General features: G+C 44.4%; 1 protein-coding gene across 6 annotated transcripts in view; it reads left to right on the forward strand.

The window, feature by feature from the left end:
• The first annotated feature begins 2,154 nt into the window (after positions 1-2,154).
• The window catches only part of NCAPG2 (non-SMC condensin II complex subunit G2), a 68,127-nt gene continuing 49,027 nt past the window's right edge, over positions 2,155-21,254 (forward strand). For 2 of the 6 annotated variants that reach the window (XM_058723625.1, XM_058723626.1), the window contains exons 1-8: positions 3,819-3,837; positions 4,074-4,193; positions 9,289-9,477; positions 10,286-10,400; positions 11,930-12,084; positions 14,676-14,810; positions 17,449-17,543; positions 19,696-19,765. In XM_058723625.1, the coding sequence (XP_058579608.1) occupies positions 4,116-4,193; positions 9,289-9,477; positions 10,286-10,400; positions 11,930-12,084; positions 14,676-14,810; positions 17,449-17,543; positions 19,696-19,765 (837 nt within the window). In that variant the 5' untranslated portion in view covers positions 3,819-3,837; positions 4,074-4,115. Of the gene's footprint in view, positions 2,248-2,296; positions 2,499-2,630; positions 2,743-3,531; positions 3,838-4,073; positions 4,194-9,288; positions 9,478-10,285; positions 10,401-11,929; positions 12,085-14,675; positions 14,811-17,448; positions 17,544-19,695; positions 19,766-21,254 lie in introns of those variants that run through there. The other 4 variants (XM_058723624.1, XM_058723622.1, XM_058723620.1 and 1 more) reach the window with 4 other exon arrangements.

Below are 21,254 nucleotides of genomic sequence, written 5' to 3' on the forward strand. Positions count from 1 at the left end.
GACCATCCCAGCCCCCATTGTATGGATGAGGAAACTCCAAGGGAAAAATATGTAAATCAGGAGATAAAAGCTTTTATGTTAAAAAATAATATCAACAAAAACGCCTTTAAAATGAAAGAGTAAACAATACACTGTAATGAATAGTGACTGAATGTATGTGGGCAAAGATTTTTGGCAAACTTTCTAGAAACTAAGAAAGTGAATGACTCCAAGTGACTGGATAAAAACGTATTTTGAATTTCAGGTGTTGAAAGTCTTTGCTTTCACCAAAAATTGAAGGAAAGCCCAATCAACTTATTAGCTGATACAAATTAAAATAAAAGAATTGATGGGGGTAGAGCTCTGGGTCTGTGCGGATCTGACAAAATCAAAGCTTCCGGGGAGTGGACAGCGAGGTCCAGAGGGATGGCAGGGCCTTGATTTAATTGACGATGCTCAGCAACGAGCCGGGTGGTCCGAAGAGGACTTTGCATTCACTGAATGAGGTTCCTGGACCTGACAGGACAAGTGTGGCACCGCAGAATCCATTAAAGAACAAGAAATGACGTCGGCCAGCTTAGCCCTGGGTTCCTCCATGAGAACATTCCCCCTGTAGGAAACCAACACCTGGCTCCTTTTTCACGGATGGATTTTTAAAAAATACATAGATATAAAATGTAAAGAAAAAAATTGATGATATGTTTGTGATCAGTATGTGACTTTTGGCATTTAACTAAAGTATGTTCAAGGAATAGAGTGTCATTACTATTAATTTTTTTCATTTTTTTAAGTTTATTTATTTATTTTGAGAGAGAGCAGGAGGGGAGCAGAGAGAGAGAGAGAGAGAGAGAGAATCCCAAGCAGGCTCTGAACTGTCAGCACACAGCCCAACAAGGGGCTCAAACCCACAAACTACAAGATCATGACCTGAGCTAACACCAAGAGTTGGACACTTAACTGACCCAGCAACCCATTCATCCCATTTTTTTTTTCATTTGTTTATGTGAACAAATTTTCTCAATATTTACGTCTATAAACACAAAAAATCAGAATAGAATATTCATCCTTGGAAACATGAGTTAACTGAAAAAAGTCTTAACCATAGCATTGAGATGTGTTTCAACAAAATTGTATAGTTTTACAAGTACTTGTCAAAACTTTTATAATTTTTTATATGGTTTTGATCTCTTTGTATCCCTAATAAATGTAAAAGTTTTAAAATCTAGAGCTTTATGGCCACAAAATATTTAAGAAATCTGTATCTTGCTGGAGATGTGACCCACAGAAACTTCTAGCAAAAACAGATTTATGCTAGGATTGCCTAATTTGGGAGACTGGCTGTAAACACTTCAGGAAGACCAGGTGACCAGTTGCTAGAGTATTGATTCCATTGGATATTTATAGTGATGTGACCGTTTCTAAAAGTCAATCTTTATAATTATGTTGATATTGCAGTCATTTCAGCCATTTAAGCCACTGATAAAACACATTTATTTTTCAGACTAAAAAAAGCCAGGGGTGCCTGGGTGGCTCATTCTGTTTAGAGTTGGACTCTTGATTTCTTCTCAGGTCATGATCTCACGGTTCCTGAGCCCCACATTGGGCTGGCTCCGTGCTGACAGTGCAGAGTCTGCTTGGGAGTTTCTCTCTCAAAATAAACACTTTTTAAAAATTAGCATACAGAGAGGCGCCTGGGTGGCTCAGTCAGTTAAGTGTCTGGTTCTTGATCTCAGCTCAGGTCATGATCTCACTGTTCCTGAGTTCCAGCCCTGTGTGGGGGCTCTGCGCTGACAGTGAGGAGCCTACTCTGGATTCTCGCTCTCTCTCCCTCTCTCTCTGTCCCTACTCGGCTCACGCTCTCTCTCAAAATAAACTTTAAAAAGTAAATAAATATAAAAACAAGCCAGATCTGCTCTCCCGTGGGAGGGGCGTGGCCTGGGCGGGCAGTGGCCTTCCAAGGCCTGGACCCGAGCTCGGAGCAAGAAAACGCAGGGCGGGACCGGGAGAGCGGGAGGGGCCTGGGGCGGGGCCCGGGCTCAGAGGAAGGCAGGGCGGGGCGGGGCGGGGGTATGCAACGTAGGGCGTGGTCGGGACGCCGCTGGGCGGGGCGGGTCGTGCAGCGCGCCCTCCGGCGGCCCCGCCCAGGTGTGCCCGGCTCTCGCGAGAGCGGCGCGTGATGACGCGCAGGCGGGCGGAGCGCGTCGCGGGCGCGGGCGGGCGGGTTTGAATCTGGTCCGAGCGCGGGAAACGGCGGGTTTCCGGGACGAGGTGAGCGCCGCGGTGCCGGCAGGCGAAGGGCTCCGGGCGGGGGCAGGGACCGGGAAGCGGCGGGGGTCGGTCAGGTGGAGCCCCCAGTCGCACAGCCTCCGCGTGGGCTCCACGGCCCGGCCGGTGGCTCTGCGGCGGTCCTGGGGCGGCGGGCACCGGGGCCCTGAGCGCGCCGACGCCCCGACTCCGGGGCCGAGTTCACAGAGGACCCCGGCCCTGGACCCAGGCTGCCCGGGAACCTGTCCCCAAGCGTACGTCGTCGTTCTGACGGGAGTGCTTTGCTCCGGGCGGGGGCTTGTTCGTGGGAGGGCTGGAGCGCAGCCCCACAGGTGGTGACAAGGCGACAGGCGCCTCCTTTGAACGCTCCTCCTAATTCGGTCCAGGCTCCTGTGTGAAGAGCGCCCTGCCGCCGTGGGGACGGATAACTGCGTGTGCGATGACGCCTCAGCCTGCAGGCAGCATCTGGCCGGACGGGCGCGGACGCGGGCACGAATAGTACGAGAAGTCGAAGGTGGCCCCTGGGGGGGGGGGGGTAGCCTGGGAGTTGGAAGCAGCTGCAGTCACGAGTGTCAGGAGATGGGGCGTTTGGTGGTGAACGCGGTCAGGACACGTAGATTGCCGTACTTGAGGCTGAGGTGCCGCGGGTGCCCTTGGGGGCGGAGCACGCCAGGGGCGTTCCCACGGGTCCACGGGAGGGGCAGAGTTCAGAGACCCGCGCGCAGGACGTGTGAGTCCGTGTCGCGAGCGCACCTTTTCGGAATGTTTGTTTTTAAACCCATGGGCTGCTGCTGGCCATTATTAGTCGTCAAGCTTGTCGCCGGCCACCCTGCCTGCTGCCGGGCCAATCGGAAATTCTTTTCTCTAGCTCAGCCCGCAGAGCCGAGGAGTGAGGTGGCCAGGCCCCAGTGGTACGCACTGGGCACGTTATTTCCATTTTTGTGGGTTCAACTTAGACGTTAAGACCTGGAACCCGAGGTTTACGAGGACTTTCTGTCCCCGAAAGTGTTGTCATTGGTGCCAGTGACTTTCCAGATTGCTCTGTCTGCAAGGCCCGGGAGGTTCTCATTTGTTTCTGGAGCGAAGGGTCTGCTTGCATGTGTGCTCCATCACTTACCTTGCCCGTTGGCTGCTGGCTTTCGGCCCCGGGGTGCGAATGGAAAGTAGGGTTTCCCGGGGGAGCCGCAGCGGGCAGGGCGGTTGCACGCACTCCCTGGAGCTCTGGTCCCGGCGCGGGTGGGAGCGGGCTCCTGTGATTGGGCGCCTAACGGTCTGCTCTCCCTCCAGGCTCCCGGGGGGCCCAGCGCCTCGCCCAGCAACGGGCGGCTGCGACTGCATTGTTTTTGCGGAATGGCACTTCGGAGAGGCACAGTCTTCAGGATCTAGCGGCGGGGCTCCGCTTTCATTCTTTTTCTTCAGTACTTTCTTTGATTGTTCCCAAGGCACTTTGCCCCATGTTTTCATGGGATCAGCCTTTTGTTGAACTGACTCAGACCTGCCTGAGCATCTTGCTAAGGCACTAAAGGGAGAGGAGGCGAGCCTCCTCGAGCCGTTTGGATTTCTTTCCTTTGGTGGTAACTTCATTGACAATTGGTAATAACATAGTGTTATGTTGATACTGTCCTCAGTAAAGAAAGTAAGGGAATTATTTTGTAGATATAACTTGTTTTACGTCAGAATATTGTTAAAAACTGTCTACCTTAGATGGCACAGGTTTTTGGTTTTTGTTTTGTTTTTTTGCAGTTTTGGATGTTAGTGCCAAATTATGTCGTGTAGGAAAAGATATATTTGCAAATTCAAGTTTCAGTATGACTGTGTTTTCTGCTTAGGGTTACAGAATAAATGCCATATGAAAAGCAGTTTCATCTGTCATGGAAAAACGAGAGACATTTGTACAAGCAGTGTCTAAGGAGCTGATTGGAGAATTTTTGCAGTTTATTCAACTTGATGTAAGTTTTATGTTTAGCTTCATTGTAATTTGGCTGTTAACATAAGACTTTTTTTAAAATCAGTACACAAATGAAATCTCGTAGTCTCAGTGAATCCTTAGGAACCAGGATTTATTTAAAAAAAAACAGGACTCTACTCAAATAGACCTGCTGACGGCAGGTACTCACAAATGGTGTTTCCCGCTTCTTTTAGGAGAGTTGTAAGAATGCTGAGTGATGTAACACAGTGTGTTTCTATACACTTAAATATTTAGAGATCTCTTGCTGTGTGGGTGGCATAGTGAGTCCTCAAGTTATTTAGTCCTCAAGTTATTTACAGTGTTGTGGTGGATTCAGGTCTGGAAATACAGCAGAGTAAAGACTCAGCTGGGGCAAGGGTATGGGAGGGTGCCCACATCCAGCCATGGACTCTTTCCTGTCCCAGTGGAAAGGCTATGGAGTAAACAGAAGTCAGCCAGTCAAGGAGGGATGTGGGGAAGGGTCTCAGAGTGAAGGGGATAACTTTATGGACCGGAGAAGGCACGTTGTGTTTGAACTTGAAGGCGTTCGGTAGGGCTAGGGTGCAGAAAGCCAGGTCAGGAAGACACAAGGGCTGACACTTGAATTACGTCAGACTTTCTTTATCATTTTAAGGAGCTGAGACTTTATCCTGAGAGGAGTGTGGGTTTGTATCTGAAGAATAGATGGAAGAGGGCCACATGAAAGCCTGGAGAGGAATGAAGAGGCCATGCCCTGCGCGAGCTGTCAGTTGGGGGGGTGGTGTTGACTGGATGTGCGCCAAGGAAAGGGTGAAGGCAGATCCCAGGTTTTGTGGTGCCTTCCAGTGAGATCTTGGATGTGGGAGGAAGGCAGGTTTGAGTGGGAAGATAGGCTCAGTTTGGGACGTTCTGGATGACTGTCAGGGGGACAGGCACAAGTTGGTGTCCAGCAGGTGGATGGATAGTATCTGAGGCCCAGGAAAGAGGCCTGGGGAGAGACAGATTTGGGTGTCCCCAGTGGCACTTGGAAGCTTCAGTCATGGGAACACACGGGATCATCTGTAGTGTAATGAGAGAAGCCTTGGACAGAACTCTGAGGAACCCAACACTTAAGGCACCAACTCTAAAATGCTCGTGACGTTGGGGCAGGAGACACATACCTCATGCAGTGAAGATTAAGTTAGTAGTCACTAAGAAGTAGAGAGGAACCTAGCAGTAAATTTGTTGCTAGCAACATTCATGAAGTTATTTTTCTTTATAGGAGAGAAATGAGCTTATGAGATGATTTTGTATTGTAAAATGGTACCCTGTAAACTTACACATAACCAGCACAAGTTCACGAGCAGCACATCACAGAAGTGTCTGAGAGCCAACTATTTAGATGTTACATTAATGTCTGCTTTAGTAAGAGTGTAGGTGATTTGTGTTATAATAGATGTGCAGCACACATACAGTTTAAAGTTCGTAAGACTTGTTGCAAACTAGTATCGTAACGTTAACTAAAATCACTAAATTGATGGTGATGAAGCTAAATGATAATGATCTGAAATCAAAAGGCAAAGCCAGCAACATTTGGGTGGCACAGTCCATGCAGGGTCACAGAGCACTCTCCGAGGTGCTTCCCTCCGGCTGTCCCCGTCACCTGCTGGAGAGCCTTGCACTGTCGCTCAGCAGCAGACATCTCAGTAGGATGCCGAGTTAGTCCTCGTATTAATAGCCATTAGTTTTAGTTCATGAATAGCACACCTTATTCACAGTAATTTAGTATGTCAATCACCACGTAGCTCTTAGTTAAACAAAATGAAAATATGCAGGATTGTACATCACTTGTTTTCTTCAAGTTGAATGATACAGAGAGCCATTCTGTAGGTTTCACATGGTCAACCAAGCAGTTAAGTCTGTTGGAAGCCTGCTAGGTGGACCTCCCATCAATTCTGCTATAATGTCAGTTCTGCTATAATGCAATATCACACATTGCTAAAAATCACGTACTCTGCCGAATGGGCAATAAACAGAAGGATTATGGGAAAAATGGGGGTAAGGGCAGAACACTCAAAAACCTCACCAGTGACACATTTAAAAAAAGAGATAATGACCTAATAAAAAAACAGCACTTTTATACAAGTCAAATCACTAAGAAATACATAAATATGGGAGTAAACATGACATTTGCCTTGAAAAAGAGCCCGAGTTTGCAGGTGGAAGTGAGTTCCTGTGCTCTCTGGGGCTGGCCTGCTGACCCTGTGTGAGAGGAAGAGAACAGAGGAGAAAAGTACAGTCCAGGCTGGGAGGACTGGAAAGGTTGAAGAGAAGCCAGGTGGACAGAGAACTGGTCAGAGGGTTGCAGCACATGTGGGTTCCCAGGAGCTGGCTGGTGTCTGAGGTGTGTGTTTTGCGTGACTCAAGCTCTGCTCAGCAGGTGCGACTTTCTGCATTCACCTAGTGATGAAATCCCACATAGGCAAGCCAGAAATTTCCTTTTGCTCAAATTGTTCCCTTATGTATTAATTGCGTTGGGACAAATCTGCATTTCAAAATAAGCATTGTGGAGCAGCACTGACTGTGCTCTCAGTAGTTCTTTGAGATTGGAGGGTCAGCGTTTAAGGAGTTTGTTCTGAGAGCCTTCTGGATGCCAGGCTCTGCTCTTGGCCTTGGGACACAGCATATACCAAGTTTCTGCCCAGAGGGAGTTGGTTTTTGGTGGTGGAGGGAGAGGAGGAAGCAGGGTAGGGGATGGGTGTCCAGGTGTGATTTTGGTCAGAGATTGGAATGGGCCCTGTGGAGACTGAGGGAGGAGAACTCTGGACAAGAGGGATGGGGACGGGGAGGCCCTGAGGCAGGTGCACACCTGGACAGCCCAGGTGGGGCTTTCCTGGGAGAGGAGGGAAGGTGGTAGGAGTTAGGGTGGGGAGGTAGCCTTGGGGGGGGGGGGCGCCCTGGAGGGGCTACCTGCTCTCCTCTTTGCTGCTGAAATGACCGCAGAGTTAAAGGAAGGTTACGGGAAGAATAAGAATCCTGAATCTCCTGCACTTAGACTTGCCACTTGTCACCTGCCACATTTTCTTTATCATGCCCCACTTTTGCCTCTTCTTTTTGAGTCATTTGAGAGTCCATTGCAGGCATTTGTCTCATCCCTGAATATTTCAGCGTGGTTTGCCTAGACAAAGATACCCTCTTACGTAATCACAGCAAAAGTCCTACAAGGCTATTTGACATTGGCACAATGATACTGTTACCTACAGTACACGTTTGTGTTTTTTCCCTGATCCAGGACTCTGTTCATGGTCACACATTACATTCAGTTGTCATGACTTGTTAGCTTCTTTTTTTTTTTTTTTTTTTTTTTTTTTTTCAACGTTTTTTTATTTATTTTTGGGACAGAGAGAGACAGAGCATGAACGGGGGAGGGGCAGAGAGAGAGGGAGACACAGAATCGGAAACAGGCTCCAGGCTCCGAGCCATCGGCCCAGAGCCCGACGCGGGGCTCGAACTCACGGGCCGCGAGATCGTGACCTGGCTGAAGTCGGACGCTTAACCGACTGCGCCACCCAGGCGCCCCTAGCTTCTTTAATCTAGAGAGTTTCTCAGCCTTAGTTTACTTTTCATGACATTGATGGTTTTGAAGAGTGTAGGCAGCTATTTTGTGGCATATCCTTCAGTTTGCTCTTACTTGATAGTTAGATTAAATACACCTTATGCATCTTGGCAGGAGCTGCATAAGTGGTGTTCTGTCTTCCTCAGTGGAGGCACATGGTGTCAGTTGGTCCTGTTATTGGTGAAGTTAGGTTTTTTTTTTAATTTTTTTAATTTTTTTATTTAAAAAAAAATTTTTTTTTCAACGTTTTTTATTTATTTTTGGGACAGAGAGAGACAGAGCATGAACAGGGGAGGGGCAGAGAGAGAGGGAGACACAGAATCGGAAACAGGCTCCAGGCTCCGAGCCATCAGCCCAGAGCCTGACGCGGGGCTCGAACTCACGGACCGTGAGATCGTGACCTGGCTGAAGTCGGACGCTCAACCGACTGCGCCACCCAGGCACCCCAGGTGAAGTTAGTTTTAATCAGCCACTCGCTCAGGTCGGGTGTCTGCCACATTTCTCTGTTGTGAAGCTGTTGTTGTACCTTCGTAATAAGTAATCGTAACTTGGGAAATAAGTTGTAATTAGGGAAATAGTCAAACTTGTCCTCATCAGACTTCTACCCACTGGTTTTAGTATCTGTTGATGATTCTTGCCTGGATCAATTATCACCACAATGTTTGTAACGTTTGACTGTTTTGGTGATCACATTGGCTACAGGGAGTTCCTTTCAGATGGATCCTCTACCCTTTTGATAGTGGTTTCTATTTGCTGTATCAAAGAGTTGGTGAGGTCATCTGCTCAAAGTGAGACGAAGTGGTTGGCTCAGGGGTTTTAAGGATAGTTGAGAGGATCTGATGTAGTCTCATCGGCTAATGGGAGGATGATGTCTAGAGACGAATAAGAGGTTGAGGGCCCAAGTCAGGTTAGAGACCAGAAACTTCAAGTGCACTCAGTTGGCTTGGCTGCATTATTATTGTTGTTGTCGTTGTTATTGTATAGCATACTTTTGTAACCTGATTATAGGCGTGGAGATGGTGAACATCTGGATGGATTGATTTCAGAGAGGATTTTGCTAAGTGGGTGAAATTTTAAACTCCGAAGACTAGGATACTAGGGTGGAATAGGTAGAGGAGGAATCTGCTACTTTTTGTCTCATGATTCCTATACTTTTCTCTTTAGGAATGTATTTCACAAACTAAACCCAGCTCTTGAAATAATAATTAGCACTTAACCTTTTTTTTTTTTTTTTTTTTAACATTTATTCATTTTTGAGAGACAAAGTATGAGTGAGGGAGGGACAGAGAGAGAGAGAGGGAGATGCAGAATCTGAAGCAGGCTTCAGGCTCTGAGCTTTGTCAGCACTGAGCTGACGTGGGTTTCCAACTCATGGACCACAAGATCGTAACCTGAGCTGAAATCGGTCGCTTGACAGACTGAGCCACCCAGGCGCCCCTAAACTTTTTTTGATGCCTGTTTTTAAAAAGGATGGAACTAAAATTTTGTATTTGAAATATAACAGTTGCTATTTATTTTTCAGAAAGATGCTTCTGACCCTTTCAGCCTAAATGAATTGCTAGATGAATTATCAAGGAAACAGAAAGAAGAGTTATGGCAAAGGCTCAAGAATTTATTAACAGATGTGCTATTGGAAAGCCCGGTGGCTGGATGGCGGATGGTGGAAGTCCAGGGTGAAGACAATATGGAAACAGAGCAGGATTCAAAAATGGTAGTATTGGTCTTTCAGATATATAATTTGTTACCTTTTCTTTGTTAAAAAATAGTTATTGTAGGGGCGCCTGGGTGGCGCAGTCGGTTAAGCGTCCGACTTCAGCCAGGTCACGATCTCGCGGTCCGTGAGTTCGAGCCCCGCGTCAGGCTCTGGGCTGATGGCTCAGAGCCTGGAGCCTGTTTCCGATTCTGTGTCTCCCTCTCTCTCTGCCCCTCCCCCGTTCATGCTCTGTCTCTGTCTGTCCCAAAAATAAATAAAAAACATTAAAAAAAAAAAAAAAAAAAAAAAAAAAAAAAAAAAAATAGTTATTGTATATAATTTTAAGTTAAAAAATTTAAAGCTAGAAGTCTGTTTATTATAGTTTTACCTTTTCCAATCTTACCATTATTAATCTGCCATTCAGTGTTGGTGTTCTTTTTGGACAAGTGACCTGTATTCAATTTTAATTCACTTTTTAGAGTAAGCTAGAAGTGTGGGTTGATTTTTATAAAATTAGTAACCTTCACATTTAAAAAAAATGATATTTTTTGTTAGAGAGAGAGAGAGAGACAGAGAGAGACTGCACGCACAGGGGAGGGGCAAAGGGACAGAGGGAGAGAGAGAGGAGAGAGATGGAGAGAATCTTAATCAGGCTCCATGCTCAGTGAAAGGCCTGATGCAAGGCTTGTTACCATGACCCTGGGATCATGATCTGAGCTGAAATCAGGAGTCAGACACTCAACCGACTGAGCCACCCAGGTGCCCCTAAAAATTGTATTTTAAGTTGATTTTAATTCACTTGAAATTTGAATTTTTTCATTTGTAGAAGAAAAACCTAGAAATAATTCATGCAATTACATCTGTGATTCTTGCATCTGTATCTGTAATAAATGAAAGTGAGAACTACGAAGACTTATTGGAATGTGCAGTCGTGTTAAATGGTAAGTTGCATCTTTGATAATGTGGCATATTTAGAAGTGGGTATCAAATGATTCTCGGTAAAAGGAAGCTGGTCATCGTGTAGAAGCAGAAGGTGTTAAGGCATAACTTTGCATTCAAGCTCTTTTACTTTAGCTAGATAAGGAGCAAAGAAGTACTCTTTTTAAAAAAAAAAATTTTTTTTAACGTTTATTTATTTTTGAGACAGAGAGAGACAGAGCATGAACGGGGGAGGGTCAGAGAGAGAGAGGGAGACACAGAATCTGAAGCAGGCTCCAGGCTCTGAGCTGTCAGCACAGAGTCCGATGTGGGGCTCGAACTCATGAGCTGCGAGATCATGACCTGAGCTGAAGTCAGATGCTCAACCGACGGAGCCACCCAGGTGCCCTGCAAAAATAATTTTAATTAATGAGTTTTAAGACAAATCACCCAAGTGCCCTCACCCTCACTCTGTGAATAAATTAGTTACACGTGACACTTTCCTATCAGACTTTTCGTTCTTAGTGTCACTTGGATTTATGTATCTGTTTTATCCAGAATTCTTGCATGGAAATACAAGGTCTAATTAAGAAGTTACCTCTTGGGGCGCCTGGGCGGCTCAGTCAGTTAAGCATCTGACTTTGGCTCAGGTCATGATCTCAAGGTTTGTGAGTTCAAACCCCGCGTCGGGCTCTGTGATGTCAGTTCAGAGCCTGGAGCCTGCTTCGGATTCTGTGTCTCCCTCTCTCTCTGCCCCTCCCCCACTCACAGTGTCTCTTTCCGTCTCTCAAAAAATGAATGAATGTTTAAAAAAAAAAAAAAAAAGAAGTTACCCCTAATCGGTATATAACTAGATCCGAAAGCTTTGTGAACGTTACTACAGTTTATTTTCAGTTCCCAAATAATTGTTGTATAAAATGAGTAGCACTAGTATTGTAGTTTCTCCTAACTTCCCATTAATTCAGGGATCGTACATGGATGTAATGGCATTCAGATATCTATGGATTATAATTATGAGCATAATATTAGTATTTTAATTTTATTCTCGAGCTTTTCTTTTACTAAAAGCACTGCAGTTTTTATGTTCATTATGCTAATTGCTTTTACTGTTTTTCACCAGTGAGCCAGAATTTGAGGCCAGCCTATCGAGGGACAGTTGTAGTGCATTCGTGGTCACTACCCCTGACCTGGCTTCAGTGTCGAGTGTTAATAACTGTGGGTGTCGTTGCACTTAGGTTCGGGTAGTTTTAGTACAAGTTTCTCTTAAATTACAGTTTGGGGCAGTGTGACCTGAGTCTTCCAGTTCTAAAATTCTGTATTCTGTTGGGTCTGCTCTCACAACAGTAGTAAACAGTTTTTTTAAGTTAACATCATTTGTCTTCTATAAATAATGTTTATAAATTTTGGCAAGTTAAAGATAAACTGATACTTGCTTAGTGAACATTTGTAAGTCATAGTACTTTACAATTTAAAGTACATAATACTTTACGTAGTACTTTACACAAATACTGGTTTGCTGTACTAACTGGACGTATCCTGTGCTCTGTGTTAGGTATTTTATATGCGTTACCTGAATCTGAAAGAAAGCTGCAGAACGCCATTCAGGATTTGTGTGTCATGTGGTGGGAGAAAGGCCTGCCTGCCAAGGAAGATATGGGAAAGACTGCTTTTATCATGCTGTTAAAGAAGAGTCTGGAAACTAAAACAGTATGTTTACTTTTTAAAATGCATACCTTGGGGCGCCTGGGTGGCGCAGTCGGTTAAGCGTCCGACTTCAGCCAGGTCACGATCTCGCGGTCCGTGAGTTCGAGCCCCGCGTCAGGCTCTGGGCTGATGGCTCGGAGCCTGGAGCCTGTTTCCGATTCTGTGTCTCCCTCTCTCTCTGCCCCTCCCCCGTTCATGCTCTGTCTCTCTCTGTCCCAAAAATAAATAAAAAACGTTAAAAAAATAAATAAATAAATAAATAAAAAATAAAATGCATACCTTCCTGGGGTGCCTGGGTGACTCAGTTGGTTAAGCGTCTGACTTTGGCTCAGGTCATGATCTCACAGTTGGTGAGTTCGAGCCCTGCATCGGGCTCTGTGCTGTCAGCTCACAGCCTGGAGCCTGCTTCAGATTCTGTCTCTTTCTTTCTGCCCCACCCCCGCTCACATGCAGTCTCTCTCTCAAAAATAAACATTAAAAAAAACCAAACATACCTTTCTTTAAAAGCACATGTGTTCATATCAGTTAGGAATTATGTTTGCTTGTAAGTGGCCTGACTGCAGGTCCTTCCCAGTTAGGGTCTTGGTCTTTTTTTTTTTTTTTTTTTTTTTAATTTTTCATTTTTTTAATGTTTATTTATTTTTAAGAGCAATAGAGACAGAGCATGAGCAGGGGAGGGGCAGGGAGAGAGGGAGATACAGAATCCGAAGCAGGCTCCAGGCTCTGAGCTTTGAGCACAGAGCCTGACGCGGGGCTTAAACCCACGAATCGTGAGATCATGATCTGAGCTGAAGTCAGACACCCAACCAACTGAACCACTCAGGTGCCCCCCACCCCAGATACTGTCTTTTTAACTTAGGATGTTCAGAGGTGGGCAGTCAAGGGTGGGCAGGGGTGGTGGCTCCACATATCAGTCTCATGCAGGCTTTGTCCATCTTCTGGGGTGTATGGCCCCCATCCTTCCTCTTACCACTGCATGGTTGCAAGGTGGCTGCTGCACCTCCACTTTCTGGTGTGAGTTCCAGGCAGGAAGAAGAGGCAGGGAAGCAGCAAGGCGAGATCTTCTCGGAAACTCTCAGCTTGTATCCAGCATACAGAATCTGGTCACATGGCCACATCTCTGCTGCAGATGGGGTTTTTGAAGGGATACATTGCCAATGTTAAAAGTAGAGATATTTTTAGTAGTGAAGAAGGGATGGGATGACAGATAGGTGAGTGGGAGTGGCTGCCTGTGTCAGTGCGGTCCTCTGAGAGGCAGACCCCACCACGGACTGCCCAGGACTGCATGTACGCAGTGAAGGAGGAAGGGGGCAGGAGTGGTAGGGAAAGCCTTCAGGCTTAGGTGCAGGTGCCACGCCTGTGGGAGGTGGGGTGTCAGACTGCAACCTAGGCCTGAAGAGGTTTTGGGAACGCCAAGGGAGAGCAGGGTTGAGGATTGGATTGACTGAGTAGAACTTCCATACAGCACCCAGTGCTGCTCATAACAACTGCCCTCCTTAATGTCCGTCACCATCTAGCCCATCCCCTGCCCACTCCACCAACTGAGGATTGAATTTAACTTGGTCCACTTCTCAGCCTTTAATCTTTGGTGTGCACTTAAGAAATCTAGAAAAAGAACAGTTTTTTCCCCTGATCAGAACAACAGATACTTAGGTTCATCTTAAGACAGTTGGGCAAGTGAATAAAAGGGAAAATGAGGAAGATAAAAATCACCCATAATTCCACTACCTAAGGTGATCATTGCTATTTGAGGGATATTTAGGAATTTCTCTTTGTCTTTCTCTCCCTCATATTTTTACTTCCTTATGACAGATTTCTAGAAATGTAATTCATAGGTCAGTGGACTTGAGCTTGATGTACATTTGGAGCTCTTGGTACACATTGCCAACAGCTTTGTAGAAAGCTTGCACTTAATCACGCTCTCCCTGTCCGTGTGTCTGTCCCACCATGGCCTCCAAGGATCCACCAGTTTGGTGACAGAAAAGACCCTTTGTGGTTGTGCCCTCAGCTTGCCATAGGATTGAAGAATGCTTGTTTGCATCAGGATTTATCCTTAAGCCGTTGTCGGTTTATCTTTTTAAAATCTGTTTTAAAAAAGATCCATTTTCACTGCCTTTTTATCTTTTTAATAAAAAAAAATTTATTTATTTGTTGATTCATTTATTTAAAGATTTTAAAGTAATCTATACACCCAACGTGGGGCTCAAACTCATAACCCCAAGATCCAAGAGTCACACGCTCTACCAACTGAGTGAGCTAGGTGCCCAATATGGGGCTATTTCAATTTAACTTGTAGTGAAGAAACTAAAAGCTGGGTCCCTCACCAGCTTGGTCCCTCACCAGTCATGGTTCTGTGCTCCGAAGCCCAATGGGGCTGGCGGTCGCCGCGGTGCTCGCTACAGACTAGGGCGTGCACAGCGCAGAAACTGGACGGCACTGCCTGTCAGTGCTTCCGTTTGCTTTTGCCATTTTTCCCTTTTTGATGAACAATCCAGAGTTGTAATAATTTATAATATAAGGTATTCTTATGACATATTTGAAATGTGACTTTATTTATTAAAAACTAACGTTTTTGTTTTTTATGTCATTCCTAGGGTGTAGACATATGTCGGCTTTGGCGTATCCATCAAGCTTTGTATTGCTTTGATTATGATTTAGAGGAAAGTAAAGAAATTAAAGATATGCTGCTTGAGTGTTTCATAAGTGTTAAGTATATCAAGAAAGAAGAGGTAACTGGGTTTTTCTTTTTTGGTGTTTTGTGAACTGCTTTTTCATGGATGTTTTTCCTAAGTTCATGGAGTTGATGATGTACCATCATCAACTCAGTGTTTTAATGAAGGAGTCAGCCTAGCCATCAAGAGTTACTTTATTTATTGCACATTTTTACTGCGTAGCAGTATGATGCAAACACTTTACAAATCATTGCTTATTTCATCATTAAATGAGATGGTGATAGGTGGCTGTGTGAACTGTGGGGGAACCATGGTTATAGTTTAAGTCACGAATGATTAAAAACAAGTTTGAGGATACACTTCCTGGTGCATCAGACCCGACCCTCTGCCCTAGTTCCAGGTTCTTGGCACATACTGAGAACTGTTGTCAAGTGGTGTTCTTGATTTCTTCTTTCTAGCCATCCAGTAAATCCAAAGAGAGGCTTCTGTTCACTGCTGCACTGTCCATTTTGGTGGCCATTCCCCTATGTCACTACTGAGCACATGACATACAGGCAGATTGTGGCATTAAGTGAAAAATATGTGGATTCAAAACTTAGTATGAAGAAAGAATGTAAAATAGCTCATTAATAATTTTTATATATTTATTACATATTTAAATGCTAATGTTTTGGTTGTACTGGTTTCCATAAATACATTATTAAGATCAATAATAGGGCACCTGGGTGGCTCCGTTGCTTAAGCATCAGACTTCAGGTCACGATCTCATGGTTCATGACTTTGAGATGCATCAGGCTCTGTACTGACAGAGCAGAGCCCATTGCGATTCTTTGTTTCTTGTGCGCGCGCGTGCGCTCTCTCTCTCTCTCCCTCTCTCTCAGCCCCTCCCTCCACACTCATGCTCTCTCTCTCTCTCTCAAAAATATTTTAAAAAAAATTAGCCTTTTTTACTTTTATTAATGTGGCTATTAGAAGATTAAAAGTTACAGAGAGGCTTGCGTGGTTTTATTGGACAGTTCTGATTTGTTATCTTAGTATTCTTCTGTTGTCTTATTTTATTAAACATTGACTATATTCCCATGCCAGAGGTGCAGAGAAGAATATTGTTTTTGTTGCAGAGTATAGCCTTTGTTTCTGTTTGCTCGTTGCTTGCAGACGTGTATGAGGCAGAAGGAGGGAGTCCTCACTACTCCCTGAAGTAGGTGGGGAGGGACTCTCAGAGGAGGACGAGTACCAGTTCTGAGGCCCTTAAGTGAACAGTTTTTTTCACGGTCTTGCAGCTAGTCAGGGGCAAAGACACGGTTTGACCCGATTTGCCCACTCCAGGACACCCTCTCCCGTCAGCTAGGTTAAAGGACCGTATGTGATTACTGACCGTACTGACCAAGGGTCAGAAAGGCTGTTTTTAGATCCCTGTTTGTTCACTTACTAGGTGGTTGATCAGACTACCTGGAACCTCGTGTTTCCTTCTGTAAAATAGGAACAAGGGTGTTTCCCTCTCAGGATTCCTGAGGAGCACACGAGGTGATGTGCATAGAACCTTTAGCACAGGTGCTGTCAGGGACTGAGCACTTGGGAGGTTCCCTGACTGTGCTTACTGCTTTTACTGCATCATCGTTGTTGGAAAAGGCACTAGACCTGAGGCCTGTGCCCTCAGCATCTCCAGGACTGTGGTTAAAGTTAAGGACAGTAAAGCAGCTGAGAGTGGGTTCAGACAAGTAAACTCTATTTAGAGTGACTTGTATACAGTACACGGTGACCTGCACATCAGCTTATGTGTGTGTAAGTGCACATAGGTAGTATAGACGTAAATTTTTGTGTATGTTAATGCTCTTTTATTTAAATTGATGTCTTTTGGATTTACAATATCCAAACTTAGTTTCTTAATCAGTCATTGCTTTAGTTAGGTCAGTTTCGTCATTCTCAGTAAATGACACATATCTTGTGCTATAATGGCAAATTACTTCCGGTAAATACTTTTTGTTTTTAACTTGCCTGTTGCAAGCATGGTCCCCTGCCATTTATATCAAAGTGTGTTGCATTGCCATAGGATTCCAGAGACAGTAGTGGTAGACTGGTAAGCAGTGAAGAGATGATGGTGCTGTTCACTGGGAAAATTCTTGGAGGATGTATTTTTTGTGCTCTATGGAGTACAAGTATCATTACTGCTTTTTGGGTCTACGTGTAATTTAGTAGTACGTGTATAAATTAACACGGGCAATGTGTGTATTTGAAAATTCTAGTTTGGTAGATACTTAGCCTCTTAACTTTACAGATCCTCAGTTTTCTCATTTATAGAAGGTGATAGCAACTGATGTTCAATTCCCTCCCATCTCCAAATGCTAGATTTCAAGCGTACTTTGATTTTAGGTTATGCAGACATCCATGCCAGAGCCAGAATGAAATGTTTGTGGGCTAATTAGCTACTGGGCAGCATGGTAAATGCGGAATCCTGTGGTCCAGCAAAGGAGCTCAAGGGTGTCTTCTGGCTCTTGCCCTGCTGCTCAGCTGCTTCACTCCAGGGGCTTCCACTGCTGTCCTGAGTTACAGTTATGGATGCTTCCTTTGTTAGTGTTACTAAACATCCAAAGAATTATTTGTTTTTTAGTTACTGCAAAATTTTTACTGGGTTGCTATTTCAACATTATGTCTTTTGGTTGCAATTTCAACATTGTATCTTTTTTATCATTTACAGGGAAGAAGATTTCTTAGTTCTCTCTTCAGTTGGAATATACATTTTATTAAAATGATCCATGAGACCATTAAAAACCAGTTACAGGGATTACCAAAGTAAGTATGAAAGGTAATTAATATTTTGTGCTGTCTTTTTTTTTTTTTTTTTTAATTTTTTTTGTGTTTATTTTTAAGAGTGACAGAGAGCGTGAGCAGGGGAGGGGCAGAGAGAGAGGGAGACACAGAATTTGAAGCAGACTCCAAGCTCCGAGCTGTCAGCACAGAGCCCGATGCGGGGCTTGAACTCATGAAACGTGAGATCATGACCTGAGCTGAAGTCAGACGCCCAACCGACTGAGCCACCCAGGCGCCCCAATATTTTGTGCTGTCTTAATCTGATTATGAAATCGTCAATTTGGCCTGACTTTTTTTTTTTTTTTAACGTTTTTTATTTATTTTTGAGACAGAGAGAGACAGAACATGAACGGGAAAGGGGCAGAGAGAGAGAGGGAGACACAGAATTGGAAACAGGCTCCAGGCTCTGAGCCATCAGCCTAGGGCCTGACGCGGGGCTCGAACTCACGGACCATGAGATTGTGACCTGAGCTGAAGTCGGACGCTTAACTGACTGAGCCACCCAGGTGCCCCTGGCCTGACTTTTTAAGTTATATTAATGTATTGGAAACTTTAGAAACTATCTCTTATTTATTATGTACTGTTTTTATTGTGTACTGTCATTTTTTTTAATGTTTATTTACTTTTGGGGCGGGGAGAGAGAGTGCACAGTGTGAGTGGGGAGAGGGGAAGAGAGAGAGGGAGACAGAGGATCCTAAGCAGGTCCCATGTTGCCAGTGCAGAGCTCGATGTGGGACTCAAACTCACGAACTGTGAGATCATGGTCTGAGCTGAAATCAAGAGTCAGACAGATGCTCAGCTGACTGGGTCAGCCAGGTGACCCTGTATTGTTATTTTAATTATGTGTTCATTATGTACTGTGGTATCACTGGATAGTTTTTTCCTTGCTGTGGGAAATCATTCTTTTTCAGTAATGACGTTGAAATTAAGATTTTTTTTTTTTAATGTTTACTTATTTTTGAGATAGGGAGAGACAAAGCATGAACGGGGGAGGATCAGAGAGAGAGGGAGACACAGAATCTGAAGCAGGCTCCAGGCTCTGAGCTGTCAGCACACAGCCCGACGTGGGGCTTGAACCCATGGACCATGAGATCGTGACCTGAGCCAAAGTCGGACGCTTAACCGACTGAGCCACCCAGGCGCCCCTGAAATTAAGATTTTAATTTGTGTTTATTCTTTAGTAAATTATTTGCCAGTTAAATCTTAGCCTCATTCGCAGTAAATTCCATGTCACTTGCACTTCTGACACCATGAATGTAACATCTGCTCCCCAGTTTACCGTGATTGAGCTTTGGAGTTTGGGGGGAAGGGTCCTGCAGGGTAAGAGTCTAGGCATACGTGCACGAGCCTGAGTGCCCAACATCTTGGAAACTAACAGCAGTCGAAACTGTCATGGCAAATGTTTGAATGTTTGCTGTGTGGCAGGTAAAGAGCTCAGTGCTTAATCTGCTCTGCAACTGAATACTTAGTGTGCGTTTTAAAACTGAATTCTTAAACTCTTGAGGTGGGCTTGGTTACTGAGTTTCCCTCTGTCAGGCAGCTTGTGTAAGTACTGAGCTGAGCTTTGACTCTGAATCCCTATCACAAAGCCCCTGATGTTCGCAAGAATGCTTTTTCCTCCTGTTTCCTCACTGGCAAAATATTTGGGTTGAACAGTAGATTTCTAAACTGATTCTAAAATCAACTCTGGTATTTTAGGGCTCCCTAAACTTGAGGGAATTAGTAGTCTGGAAAGTCCAAAATTGACTCCCAAGTCGAAATTTTATTTATATTTAAACATTCTTTACCAACCTTGACTGAGAAGGAAGAAAATTGATACTTCAATTCCCCTTCTCAAAATCCCTTCCCTTTTCTTCTCTCTACTGCAGGTAGATAACCTGTTCCTGCAGGTACTTTGCAGAGCACTAGTCTGTGGTGGGGTTCCTCCTGTTCTAGAATAGGAGGGGACCTGAAATGATACATTAAAAGTGTGATTGTTTGGGGGGCGCCTGGCTGGCTCAGGTGGAAGAGCATGTGACTCCCCATTTCGGGCTCGTGAGTTCAAGCCCCACTTTGGGTGTAGAGACTACTAAAAAAAAGAAATAAACTTAAAAAAGTTTGAACTTTCACTAACTTTTTTTTTTTTTTTAAATAGATCTTTGATGGTACACATTGCAGAAATTTATTTCAGAGCTTGGAAAAAGGCTTCAGGGAAAATATTGGAGGTATTTTCTTTCCATTTTATTAAATGTTAACATTTATTTTTGTCGTATTCTAGTTACCAAATAAGTCATCACAGATAGTCATTTAATATCTGTGTTGATGCTCTTTGTCAAAATAAAGGCAGATAATGAGACTTTATGTGATGGGGATTCACTCTCATTCCTATAAATTTTCGTGCTCAGCCACAGACCCAGGACTCTCGCCACCCACTGGGATGTGCAGTTTGAGTGAAGTCAAGATTTGCCGAGTAGCATTTTGGTAGCTTTGTTAGGTCTGTGCTGTCCAGCCACCTGTGGCTGCCATGCACTGGGAATGTGTCCAGTCCAAACGGAGACGTGCTGTAAGTGTCAGGTTCTGAAGGTGTAGTGGGGAAAGAAGGACATGAAATATCTCATGAATGTGTTTTTGAAACATTGTTTGCAGGTTGAAATGATAGTGTTTTATTTATTTATTTAAAAAAATTTTTTTTTAACATTTATCTATTTTTGAGACAGAGACAGAGCATGAACGGGGGGAGGGCCAGAGAGAGAGGGAGACACAGAATCCGAAGCAGGCTCCAGGCTCCGAGCTGTCAGCACAGAGCCCGATGTGGGGCTCGTACTCATGGAGCGTGAGATCATGACCTGAGCCGAAGTTGGATGCTCAACCGACTGAGCCACCCAGGCGCCCTGAAATGATAGTGTTTTAAATATATTGGGCTGCACAAAATATATTGCTAAAATAATTATACCTGGGTTGTTTTGTTTTGTTTTTCTGTTTTTAATGTTGCCACTAGAAAATTTTAAATTGTGTTTGTGGTTAGGGTTCCCATTTCTGTGCCTATCTCAGACTACCTCATAGCTTTTAGTTACACTGTTTTTGAGAATTTAAAGACATTTGTTTTGAATATGGCTTACCTTTAATGACGACATAATATCTGCATTGTGAAGATGTGGCTGTATAATTCACAATTACAATAAGACATTCAAAGGCCTTTTTGAAAAAATATCAAAAGAAAGTGTTTTTGGCTGATATCCCTTATATTTTTCTCATACTGGGTTCTTAAATGTGTTTTTTTTCCTTCTGAGAATAAAATTTTTACTCTTAAGTCGAAGAGGGGTCTTTGCTTTTTGGGGAGCAGGCCCCGAGCTGGTGGGTAGGGAAGGTGTTTACTGATGTTTGGGCTGCTTTCTATCCACTCTGCTCCTGTGCAGCTTAAGCTTGGTTTATATTACTAGGGTTTGTCACTGACTTCTGGAAGATAAAAACTTACCGCTTACATTCCCCTGCCGACAATATCCACAGTCATTTTACAGTGTATTATTATTATTTTTTTAATATTTATTTATTTTTGAGACAGAGACAAACAGAGCATGAATGGAGGAGGGTCAGAGAGAGAGGGAGACACAGAATCCAAAGCAGGCTCCAGGCTCTGAGCTGTCAGCACAGAGCCCGACGTGGGGCTCAAACCCACAAACCGTGAGATCACGACCTGAGCCGAAGTCGGAGGCT

Source organism: Neofelis nebulosa, chromosome 4 (genome assembly GCF_028018385.1).
Source record: "Neofelis nebulosa isolate mNeoNeb1 chromosome 4, mNeoNeb1.pri, whole genome shotgun sequence".
Classification (NCBI taxonomy): Eukaryota; Metazoa; Chordata; class Mammalia; order Carnivora; family Felidae; genus Neofelis; species Neofelis nebulosa.